General features: G+C 37.8%; 1 protein-coding gene across 1 annotated transcript in view; it reads right to left on the reverse strand.

Annotated features, from left to right (window-relative positions):
* Positions 1–5558: 5558 nt before the first annotated feature.
* Positions 5559–13152, reverse strand: part of LOC127631879 (mediator of RNA polymerase II transcription subunit 13-like) — a 44982-nt gene continuing 37388 nt past the window's right edge. Inside the window, exons 21-31 of the mRNA XM_052110270.1 lie at positions 12016–12343; positions 11464–11674; positions 11174–11365; positions 10467–10690; positions 10234–10376; positions 9993–10151; positions 9667–9813; positions 9374–9534; positions 8879–9043; positions 8599–8699; positions 5559–6420 (exon numbers count right to left, since the gene is read on the reverse strand). Of these exons, the coding sequence (XP_051966230.1) occupies positions 6288–6420; positions 8599–8699; positions 8879–9043; positions 9374–9534; positions 9667–9813; positions 9993–10151; positions 10234–10376; positions 10467–10690; positions 11174–11365; positions 11464–11674; positions 12016–12343 (1964 nt within the window). The 3' untranslated portion in view covers positions 5559–6287. The remainder of the gene's footprint in view (positions 6421–8598; positions 8700–8878; positions 9044–9373; positions 9535–9666; positions 9814–9992; positions 10152–10233; positions 10377–10466; positions 10691–11173; positions 11366–11463; positions 11675–12015; positions 12344–13152) is intronic.

A 13152-nucleotide genomic window follows, 5' to 3' on the forward strand; every position in this document is an offset into this window, starting at 1 on the left:
AGTATTATCCTGAGAAACCATGAAATCTTCTCTGTGGAGCCCTGCAATGAGCAGATGGCCTTTTCTACATATCCAGCATCATCTGTTTATGGACTTACAATGAAATCCAGATGAGACCACATTAGAGTCCAAATTGACAACTATCAAAATGACTGAATCCTTCAAACCTACAGTATTGACAAATCTAAAGTACAATGCAAATACAATGCTTCTGTATCTTCTGGACAACAAAAATCTGTATTTCCCCTGCATTCATATGGACCAAAATAGCTAAATCATAGTCGAGCGGATTTTGAAAAGTGACCAAAATCCACACGTTTGTCATCCTGGTCTCTGTTTTGACTCATTAGGACACCTTGGCTCAGTCTACACCTTCAAAGTGTATCTGTTTACACATGGATCTCATTTGATGAGACATAAGGCAGTAATTGGATGAGGCTTGTGATGTTCTCTTGGGGAAGCTAATTCCACTCTTTCTGACCTGCCTAATCTGTTAAAACCAAGCTGGGGTTAATGGATCTTCCCCCACCAACTGCTCTGAAAGGATAGTATAGCCAAACTCATACAACCTGAAGAAAAATGTAACATTCGCTTTTCTGACCTACAAAAGCAAAATGCAGTAACTACGACAACACTGAAACTGAGAGAAAAAATGGTTTTAGTGTGGATTTTGTAGTTACTGTCATTTTAACACTTTGTTTTCTCTGAATCTGAGCATAGTTGAGACAAACCATCTGTCACAGGCAACCTGGTCTCATAGTAATTATGGTGCAAAATGGCAGAGTTGGCTCGTACAAAAACTTACAACTTTTACTCCCATAGAAGAAAATAAGCAAACCAACAAGTGAAGTATTAAAATGTTTCCTAAATTTACCCCCTAACCCAAACATAACCATGATTTTATTTGGAAAATAACTTTCGTGTAACACGGAAATAAAAAAAACATTGCATTTGGAACCAGACTGATATCACAGTGAAATCCAAAACAGTAGGTTGACATTTCTTTATCTAAAATTTGTCTGTGCTTACCAAAATTTGAATCACTACCCCCAATGGCCAAAGCGGAAAGTGTTGTTGGGCATATGGGCACGTGTGAGCTCTTTTTTGTGGGTGTAATGTGATGTCCAGGGAGGGGTGCCAAAAGCAAGTTGTTAGTAAGTTTTTTTTTTTTTTCAGCTGTACAGGCTGTTTTATGAAGTGGAATGATTATTTTATAAACTGAACCCCACCAACCCAAACCCCAAACCTTAACCTGTGGAATCAGTTGAGTAAAATAATGTTCAAAATATAACAAATCAACATCAAGCTCATCATTGATTATGTAAATGCAATTACGCATGATCGCAACACAAGTCTCCCACACTGCTGATGCAACACACTTCCAGTCACCCCACAATGTCGGTTAGTAGATACCACTTATCAGAAAGTCGGTATAATGTTGCCGAACCTAGGATACTGCAACTGTCAGAAACAAAATGCAGACTTCCTGTGTGATCACAAGTAAAAAGAATCATATTACAGGTTAATGACACACATCAGATATTTGTAATGCATAAATATTTATGCAATGAGCAACCTAATCTGTTCACAGATGTTTTCTTTCTTAAAATATAGTGTTGGAAAGGAGGCGTGCTACCATTTGGTGTATGTATTGAATCAATCTGAAATTCAGTTTGTTGATTAGTTGGTCTGTATGGGTTAAAATATCGATCCTTTTTAACTAGCCAAGTAATATAATTTCTTACGATTTTGCCATCTGGAGCAAATTATTAGAAGATGTCATGAAACTATGCTGATCACAGGACAGATCATAATCTCAGAGACTCAATTTTGACAAAATGTGCAGTTACTGGATATTGTCTTTGCACTGCAGAACAGTGGATCACTAATCCTAATAAATAAAACACAATTCTTGTTAAAGGTATTTATGCATGAGAACTTGAGCACAAGTGAATAGAAGATACATGTTCATGATTAGCACAGCAGAGGTCATACCTAAATGGATATCATATAGCACCCCTTCTGACAAAAATCGTTAATCTGACTGTAATAGTTACCATTTACTGGAAAGAGTGGGGGAGGTTTTTTCATCCACTGGGAGGTAGATAAAAAATTTTTTTTAGCATATCCAGCAACCACATTTCCTACAGCTTGAGTTGTGTATTGTTTATTTTCTTTAAATTCTCTTGTTTGGGAGAGGGGTGTTGTAGATGACATCATAAAAAACTACATGTTAGCACTCTCTAACAATTTCCTCGAAGCTGATGGATCTCTTTAAAATCTGACACACAATGGCCACTGTCAAGCATGTTGGCAATCCAAATAGTCCACCTGCCTCCTCTCAGAGTCCCAACCCTGTAATTGTACATTGATTTGACAGACAGCTACATTATGATCAAATGAAACAGAGCTAATCATGCTTTCCTGTCTCTTTCATCTGCACCAATGATTTCCTTCCATAAAAATTCAATGACATTTTGCTCCTGTGACACATAGTGAGGAAAGGTATTCTGCGTTTCCCTCATTTTTCAGAGAGGAGCTAAAAGCTTTTGGGTCTGCTCAGATGCAAAGCAGATTATACAATAATTTTTTGCATTCGCTTAAAAGATCTTTTCAGCAATGTTAAATCTAGTATATTCCTCCTTTTCTGTAAGCAACTGCAATCACAGGCCTTTATAAATGTCACTCCTCCAGCACAGCAAGTTCATGATATTAAGTCTGTCTCCCCTTATATCTCTTCTCCCAAGAAATTTGTAAGCAATTAATTAAATTCCCATGTCCGTGCCTGGCAGTCATTAGTCTAATATCAGCTTTCAAGGGAGCTCTCGGATGCGGCAGTCGCCATGCCAGGTCACATCACCAGAGACGTGAACCTCAATAAAGCCCCCCGCTTCCCGTTTGCCCTCTTCTCCTCTTTTTATTGCCATTCATTTTCCATCAGCAATATGATGCCAGCATTATGCTTGACTGATGTGGGGAGACAGAGCAATTTCCTGAGACACTTAACACCAGGTCACATGGGGCTGAAATACGATAGACAGATACAGCTATTCAGAGGTCGCTAATCGAGATGATGCCAACACAGATGTTATGTCAATGGCTCGGGGTGAGAAAAACACTTTCTTTCCTTGATGGGTAAGGGCTCAGAAAGCCATGCTTCGATTTTGAAGGACGGCAAAATGACACCTCAAGTGCGCTTTCAATTTGTGCAATGGAATGAGGTAAAAGAGAGACATCGTTTGAGTAGATATTGAAAAGCATTCATAAAGGAGACTTAATATGGAAATGAACTTAGACTACCAGATGTTTCCTCTATGTAGTAGAAGTCATTACCATCACATTTAGAAGGCTACTTCATTTCCAAAGTGCCTCACATTACGCAGTGAAACATATTCCTTTGCGAACGTGGTAACAGTGCATTACACACAGATAATGATGACTTTGTTATCCTGTGGTCGGTGAGGCCCATTTCCCAGATCCCCTAACTACAAATGTCAGCCCCGACAGGCAATTATAGGAGTCCGATTACTCCTTCTCTGCTATCAGTCCAATCTTAGAGACCCTGGCATGGAAAAGAGCCAAAGGTAATTTTCCCCTGGGCCTGAAACAAGGCCATGAACTCGGCTATTAAAGGCCTAACAGGTTTTGTCCAAGGAATCTGCTGGATGCTTGAGTGGCAAGTAGTCGATATCCTCCACTCTCTCGGGTCATCTCAACTGTCAGCAGTGTTAAGTTAGAAAACGCTACACTCAACAACTGATGACGTTTGAAAATTACTTGGCCATAAAACATGTTGAAATGTTGAAAGTCATTACTCATGAGTACAAAGTTGAACCCTAAAATATAGCCTATTATAATGTATAGGTTTTCACAGAGTAATGTTTGAAACACTTGAAGAAATGTATATAAATACGTTTTCGTTGTAACTTCATTGCTTTGAAGACGGATGTGATGAGATTTTCCCGCCTGAAAACGCGAAAATACTTTTGATACTTCATTAAGCATCTCATGAAAGCGTAACAGCCCCACCTGCTGTCCAAATGTAGCTACGCAGGTATCACATGACAGAAATGTGAAATACTACGGAGCCTCTTAAGGGACATGGAAAGTATTACATTTTTAAATAGCTTGTCATTCCCTACCACTGGTCTTTGTAATAAAACCATAGTAACCACAAAATGAACATGATTTTACTACAGTAATCATAGTTCTATTATGGTTTTGTAGAAAAACCATAGTAACCACAATAATTAGCATGGTTTGCAACTATATTAGAACTATGATATTTGTATTGTATTCGTAGTAATACAGGAAAACGTGTTTGTTTACTACCGTTTTATCATAGTTACACATGGTTAATTTGTTGAGGTATATGCAACATGACATTTTTTCATACTACAGCCATGGTTGCTGCAGTTTTATAACAGTTAAATTATGACGAATTCTCGTAAGGGTTAAACTATTTTATAGCAACGGTTGACTGTAACGGTAAAATTCGCAAATATCAAAGGTACAACAGTTATTGTTACTCCTATACAATTAAATTCATATAGGCTACATATATTTATAATTTTTTTTTAAAAAGTATCTCTTCACAAAAAATGTTTATATTACGCATTTTAATTTAAAAAAATTAGAGTAGGCTAATCTTTAACAAAATAATATGTTTTTATTTGATTGAATTCTGTTATGAAATTGAAATGCATACGTTTGTAAAATAGGCTAAAATTGTTTGTTTCAAAAGCTACCATTTGTTATATTTTATATATAAGTACATACTATATTTAATTAAGTATTTTGGCAAGTATTTTAATTAAATATATGCAACATGATTACCATGTTGCATATATTTTTGGAAGGATTTACTCATTTAGCTGACACCTTGTCAAGTTACTTGCAAATTAATGCTACAACACAAGTCCTACATATGTGAATAAACTTGTCACAATTTTTATTTTGGTTCTGTTCTGTTTGTTTTCACTTTGAGATCTTACACCATGACTCATTACACACACATTCTGCGTGTAATTCTGTGTGTAATCTAAGTACGTATCAGTGCCTTTAACCTGTAATCTTTCTTAGTAGAAATTTCCAGATGACAAAATTTAAAACCAAATCAAAATATATTTTCCCACCAGTAGAGATTTTATCTGCAGACAGGAGAAAAGTTACACTAATTCTCCAGGTCCCATAATCATGTCAAGAATGGTGATGGTGATAGAGATGCAGTGCTCTTGGGGATCTCAATAAACAACAATAATATTACTATAAGCACAATACAACAGCTAATGTTATGCAACCAACCTCAGCCTCCACTTCAGTTGCATCAGGAAATGAACGATCATGCAAAGCAGCCACTAACATAAACAGGCCTGATGACAATTGTACCATATCGTTTCAAAGGGATTTGAGCAGAATAAATACACTGCAATTCCTCCCTTGAGGGCTAATCTTACCTGGAGAGTATGATGAAACCTCCTGCAATATGGTGTCTTTATTTTGAGATATTTGCTCGAAATCAAGGAAGATGCGGAATGACGAGGGCCACAGGTTTCAGGTTTTACACACTTTATTCCTAAAACATTGGCTGCACCATCCATAGCGGCACACGATTGTATGTACACATTTATATACACACACAATTCTCTAAATCTGTAATATAAAATATATAATCCGACAATGTACCTCTTGTCCTCTTATTTGAACACATTAAATTGCTGTACAGAAATTTGTTGCTACATCCTATCATAAAGTCCACGCCACACAAATGTAAGAACATGAGCTCCTGTATACTTTATCTGTACACTGTGACAGTAAAAATTGTGGAGAAAATATTTCTCTAAATATTCCTCTAAAAGCAACCTACAGCAAATTCACTTGTCGGTTCTGTAATAAAGACAATTAATTACATACATGACAAACCATTTTTATTTAATTGGGAAGGCAATATGCAGCTTCCTGTGTTTATATAATATAAAAGATTAAGAAATTACACATTTAAAAACGTACAATAAATAAGATGAATGCAGGCATTTCAATAATAATAAATGGATAAAACCTGACCCAAACTGAACTTTCGGGCCAAATTAATTGAGATCGACTGGTTCCGTTTGTAATGAGATGGACACTTGGCATAAACTGGGCAGCCTGGCATTGTCTTAAGTGCACTGTCTGACTGAAGTTGGTTTGTCAAGCCATGTCCACAGTGTGGAGGCCTGCTGCGGCAGTGCAGTGATGTTTCAGTGGGGTCTGTTCTGTGAAACCATGGCAACAGAACCCCTTGTTAGTTAAAGCATGTTCATGATGAAGTTATACATTTGGTTGAGCACAACAAAGTGCACAGGCAGACAAGAGCGCCGGTCCTGAGTTGCTGGGTCACACGTCAGCCACGAGAGGGCGTTGTACTGTTCCAGCACAAATCTGTAACAACAACAACAAAAGAAACAAATCAGTTTTTTGCTTAACAGAAAGGAATATATTTTCAGACAGACTGCGATGGACACTGTTTGAATGAAATACACGATAACTACAGAATACGGTTGCTGAAATCAACGGGTTAAATTTTAAGATTACTTATGTATTAAATATATTTAATACTGTTAAATTAACACATTTGCCTAATTTGATATTACAACAGTTTTATTCGGTTTGATTATCATTAAATGATGGTGAAAGACCTTCTAAACAGTTAAGTTATATATGAATATATAAATGTAATGGATTGCTTTATATATACACTGTATGTGCACTCACACACACACACACACACACACACAATGCTTGTGTATGTGTGTACACACACACAATATGCTTGTGTATATATATATATATATATATATATATATATATATATATATATATATATATATATATATATACACACATATATACATACATATATATATACACACACACACCTTGGCTAAACCAAATGTGCCAAGCCCAAAATGGCAAAACATTAAGCTTTTAATGGTCTTAACCACAAATCAATGGTCAGGAAATGATCAAGAATTGAACAAGTAGATAAAGTAACTTGGTATAGGAAGAGTCCATGTTGTTCCACTCAATGTTGTTGGCTTCAAACAGTTGATTAGTACAAATATTCACTATATGGTTAAAATCTGAACTCTGACCAGGCCAAAACATAAGACTGATGGACTTGTTCTCAAGCCACTTCTTGGTGGTCTTTGCAGTGTGGGCAGGAGCATTGTCTTGCTGAAAACAACTTTTCAGTTGTGGGAAGAAAGCCTTTTTGCAATATTCTCTTCTCTTAATGAGCTTGTTATCAGGCAATTGGTGGGCTGCATCAAGTATGGCAAATCACCAACTAATGACTAATCTTTTAAGAAAAAAAATAAAAACATTTTGAAAATGTTGAACACCTAATGTTGAACACATAATGATTTTAATCACTATCATGATTCTACCTTTTCATACACGTGAAATTCCCGGTTTCAAGCTTTTTACCAAACAGCAAAAGTTAATGTGCAAATGGAAGCACAGTAGAGCACCAGGAGGGCATTTGTTTAATTCTTGCTAATTTCCTGACCAAAATCTTAATGTTTTTCATTTTGGGCATGGTCCATTTTTTTTTTTTTTTTCGCCCAGATATATTATATTACATTATATTATATATATATATATATATATATGCACCCTTGGTAAATATGCGCAAAGAAGGCTGTGAAAAAAAGAATCTGCATTGTATAGCCTTTTGATCTTTCATTAAAAAAATTTTTAGACAAAAATCTAACCTTTTATCTAAGGACATGTGTCTATATTGGAGACAATATAGACACACGTCCTTTTCAAGGCCAATTCGTAATATCTTCAGTTGATTGGAACTTCTTAATTATTGCCATGATGGTGGAAATGGGTATTTTCAATGCTTTGGCTACTTCCCATTTTGTGAAGCTCAACAACCTTTTGCTGCACATCAGAACTATATTCTTTAGTCTATTCCATTGTGATTGATGATTAAGGGAATTTGTGCCTGTGTGTTGCCTCATATTTGTACCCATGTGAAATAAGAAGTTATGGCTACACAATTTAATATTCCCAGTCACCCAGGTTTACTAAAAAAATAAAAAACATTAAATGGAAACATTATACTTCAGATATATTTTACTCATAAGAATTTCTAGGGGTGCCAATAATTGTGGCCAATATGTTTTGGAGGAAAATATTTAATGAGTTATTTCCCCTCTTTCAATTGTTTTACTTCAGTTAAAGGATATATTTTTTTTAATGAAAGATCAAAAGGATAAACAATGCCTTCTTTGCACATATTAAATAGTGTGATAATATTTTTGGCCACTACTGTATATATTTATATATGTGAATGTACAGCCAGCAGGTCATTATCAAAAGTTACACTCTGACAGGGTTTCAGGACCCTAATTCTAAACCAGAGTATACATATTCCTTAAATAATTTCAGAACATTTAAAATAATCACTATCGGGAAAAACAAAAACAAATGATTAATTGATTTATAATTTTAATCTGTTGATAGCTGCTACAAAAAAAACACAAAAAAATAACCACTTTATTCTTGAAATGAATAGAAATTAAATAGACAGGTGCCTATGGATGATACCTGAGCACATCTGAGGTATGGCTGGAGTCCAGAGGGTGAGTGTGTTTACTGTGATATAACTCATCTGACTGCAATGAGGAAACATTAAGGTGCAAAGAAGCCTGACAGGGAGACAGAGAGAGTAACATTCATTACATATGACCTTTACAGCACTGTTTAATAGATTAGATTAGCTTTATTGTCCAACACAGATTGTATAATGTAACCTGTAATGTAATTTCTCTGAAGGGAAACTGATTATTACTACGGAGAGGATGTTTTCTGAAAATATGACACTCACCTTCAGGAAGAGAGGACACTGGTTCTTTGCCTGCGGGCAGGAGGACCAGAACCAGTCAGGCAGTGGACCCGATTTAGCTGTGGACACAAAGTATCCCAGAGCCATTGGCTGCTGCAGGATGTTGGGGGACTCATCATGAGACTCCATCCTCTCTGTGCTCTGGCCCTGTAGATGGGAAAAAAAAGATGATGAGAGGGTTACTTTGTGGAACCTGATTCAGATTTCCCATGCATCATAAAGGTGACACAATTTTAATGTAATTTTAAAATAGTTTCTCTTATCCCAGTTCAATATGCAGAGACAACTAAAAGTTAGCCATTTGTAGCCTAATTGTCCCCAAAAGTATTAAAACTGTCAGTCTGTGGTGTTATCAAAACATTGCTCTGTTTGAGCATCCGAACTAGCTCGACGTAGCATCATTAGCTCAAGCAATGTGAATTGTGAAGTGTTTTTTGCTGTATCATCTTTGCATTAGGGCAGAGTGAATCAATTTACCTTGCTGCCGTCTCCTCCGTGGTGGTAATGTGAGCCTGGCGAATGAACTGGGGAGGTCGTGGGAGAGTTGGGTAGTATGTTAATGAGATCAGGATCAACCAGGTCATTCTCTGACAGCAAGTCCAAAAACCCATCCATGCCCCCCATTCCATCGGAGACATCTGTGATGAAAATGAGAAACAAAAGACCATTTGATAAGTCCACTATAAACACACTATTTAAGATATTTGAGATTAAATGATCTTCAAATACAGCTAGATATGCTTGATGATGTGGATTTTAAAGTGTCTGACCATTGATGGGATTAAAGGCCTGGAGGACGGCAGAGGTGGGGAACACAAGGATGTGAGTGCAAGAGGTGTCCTGAGGAGTGTTTAACTGGGACGTTTGCATGTTCAGGGTTGTGCTGCGGCCAAACACGGAGCCTGTGGATACAGAGTCTAAAAAGAGACAGAGAGAGGAGGGTTATTGTGACCAGGTTTTCTGTTATTTAACTGAACTTGCAACAAACATTTACAGTGCCTTTGCTTTTGGACAAATGTTTAAAAAGATCTAAAATGAGGTGCACATCACTGATCAGGAACAGTCCAGGTCCAATGCACAAAAACTTTTGAATTACCTGGCATGATGACAAAGGAAGCCTGGGGCTCCATAGCAACTAGACAGGTACTGAGGATGCTGGGACTGTCAGCGGCAGAGATGCCACACATTCGGCACATCTCCTTCAGTCGTCTGCTGAGAGACTGCAGGTTCCGTCTACTCAACAAAATACTCCAATCTGATAGGAGCAAAAACAGCTTTTAGATCAAAGCCTCAAAATGCTTTGAATGATTACAAAATTCAAGGAAAACGAAACTTACCTTGTAACTCCCCATGACCTATCCTTCCAAGCCGGCCAATCACGATTCGCCAAGGCAGTGAGGTCATCTGTACAAGACCCAGGCACCATTCCCACAGTTTTTGAAGGCCCAGTCGCCGTGCAGAGCCCTTTTTACGCCGAGCTCTGTGTGAATAGGCGCAAACATCACAGTCATACAGAGAGGCCTGGGCTTGAGCAAACTTAGCCATTCAAAAATCAACTCCAAGCACTTACCGGTTGGGTACGTCAATGCTGATGGTGCACGTTTCAAGCAGCTCTCCGTACTGGTCAGTGCATGAGGCCAGGAGCCATCTCTGGTCATGTGACAGGCAATAGGCCACAAACAGTACATTGTATTTCTGAGCGGCTTCTCCGAAAGTCTCTCCCAACTCTGTTTGTTTGTCTTTCACTGGAGCAAGGATGAATGGCGGAGCATAGAGATGTAAACACTCTGGTCTCTGTGGGGAAACAAGGACCAAGAGGTAAATATTAAGGTGTAATAACCAAATCTGTGGATCTCTAGTAAACATATCCAAGTCATATGCCACCTTCTAATAAAAATGTATAGGTGTATTTGAATTTAATTCGATTAGAGTTTTGCATTGAGAAAATTAAGTGTTAGGGTTGCATTGTGATATTTTCAGAACAACTAGACACATTTTCTAATTATGTGGTGAAATATTCCTTTAATTTAATGTAGTATAATTTAAATATAGATAATTATTACTATCATGAATATAATGCCACAATGCAACATTTCTTTATGGTTCTAAAATAGGCTTCATTGACATCATGCAAAACAAATTAATTTATTTTGCTTCTGGGAGTAAAATATGACCAACACATGATCTTTTGTTTCACTCAATTAACTCCCAATTATTTCTCAAGTCTTTCTGACCCCAAGTGCCCTAATCGTTGGTTGTTAAAATAACTTTTTGTACCTCTGGGCTTTTTAGTGCATTGTCAATGGCCAGGCCAGGACCAAAGCCGGTTAGCGTTTTGACGTTAGTGGAGGTTGGCAGACGCCGCCTGCACTGAGTGTAAACTGAGAAAGCCAGAGACTTCAGATGCTGTGCGTAAATGTGCCGCTCCTCACTCCAGACTGGCTGCAGCAAGTACTGGCTGGGAATTATCTGGTAAAATATAATGCAGCATGTTTAGATCCAATCAACTCTTGAGTTTCTAAATTATACACTTAGAACGCTCAACTGTCGGATTGATTCTGTCTTACTTGCACATATACGGCGTTCCTGATGTGTGGAGGGAGAAACTGAAGCATCTCCAGATAACAACGCAGGAGACCAAGAGTCCACATACTGGAACTGGTCCCTGTCTCCTCATAGCTGAAGGGGTTTACAATGTAGATCACAATAGCAGGTGGATAGGTGACAGCATGGGAGTCTCCATCAGTTGGCACACCCACCTTCTCTCTTTCCATTGTGCTGTGAAGCAGACAAATTACAGATGAGTGGTTGACAAGCTGGATAGCTGATGGCTGATATGATGCAATACAAATGTAATGATAGCAACTAAGATGAACGCAAAATGTAAGAATATAAATGAACACTTACTTGGCCAATTATTTTCTTAAAATTAACTAAAATATTTAAGAACTACAGACCAGGCTGTTTGTAGTTTTTGGAACTGAAACTAGCCAGAAGGACCACTTCTGTAAATTCGCCAATCGGGCAAAGTTATCGGCAGATGCCGATAATCTTAAAATGGCCAAATATATCAAGGTGGCTGAAATATCACTATTTATGGGGAAATATTAATACTGTACCTCTCTGCAGGCTCAGACTGGACCTGAGGTTGACTGGTGGATGACGTGCCATCCCCCAGAGTCCCTGTGCTCTGCTGGTTGGACTGCAAGCCCTGAGCCCCAAAGGGAGGAATGGAATTGGGTTTCACAGAAGGCAACGTGCCTATGCCCTGAAAGCTGGAAGAGGAGGTGGATGTTGTGGGGGTGGTAGTTGAGTTAGTGTTGGTGGTGGGGGTGGTGTTCTGAGTAGCTGTGACAGGGTTGCTGGAGCTGGAAGATTGTGAAGGGCTGGTAGGGTTTCGCTGGGAAAGTAGTGAGCTGTCCAAGGACTGGGATGCCAGACACGAAGCTAAAGAGACAGAACAAGTATTATTGAATCCTCATCTATTCTGTTCCTTTGGTCATCATCATTGTGTCATTGTATAACATACTTAATCCCAGGTTGGACCATTGTGTCCTTGTAATCTGTTTATTACGGCATTCAATGGCAACAATTGGGTTGGGCGATATGGCCAAAAATATCACAATGTTTTGTTTTTTCCCATATCATCTGATTTCGATATTTACCATGATGTAAATTTCATACCGTTATTGAGGAAGGAAATGCATGCTAAATGTTTGTTAGACCTCAAGATAACAAAAGATGAAAAGATAACTTTGATTAAAATTAAACTCCAAATTAAAAAGTAGCTTTTCCCTGTGAGGAGTTCAAGTAGTATTTAGTTTAGGATTTAATCCTTGATGAGAAGTGACTTTTCGCCACAATTTCATCATCTTCAGCCGATGTTTGACTCTCCTCATAGTCATTCATTTTTAAGTCTGAAACAATGTTCTTCCTCTTGGTTTTGGCCCGACCTATGTCAACTATGTAGTGACCTGTACTGATCATTATTGCTGAAGCCTAAAATTCATTATGTCCACTGAAAGACTTACTTGCCTGTGTAACAAAACTAGTGGATCACGAAAACAAGTTTAACTAAAAAGTACATAAATGAACAGCAATGGTGTTTATGTCAGAGTTGCTGTTGTGTTCAGTCGATAGTCTTGCACTTTTGCCAGATACAAACTAGCAAGCAAAAACATGGCTGATTTCATGACTGTGAATCAGTTAGCTAGTTGTATGTATAACTTTGCTGAACTGCTTGCGTTTTTAGCAAC

Source organism: Xyrauchen texanus, chromosome 38, assembly GCF_025860055.1.
Source record: "Xyrauchen texanus isolate HMW12.3.18 chromosome 38, RBS_HiC_50CHRs, whole genome shotgun sequence".
Taxonomy (NCBI): Eukaryota; Metazoa; Chordata; class Actinopteri; order Cypriniformes; family Catostomidae; genus Xyrauchen; species Xyrauchen texanus.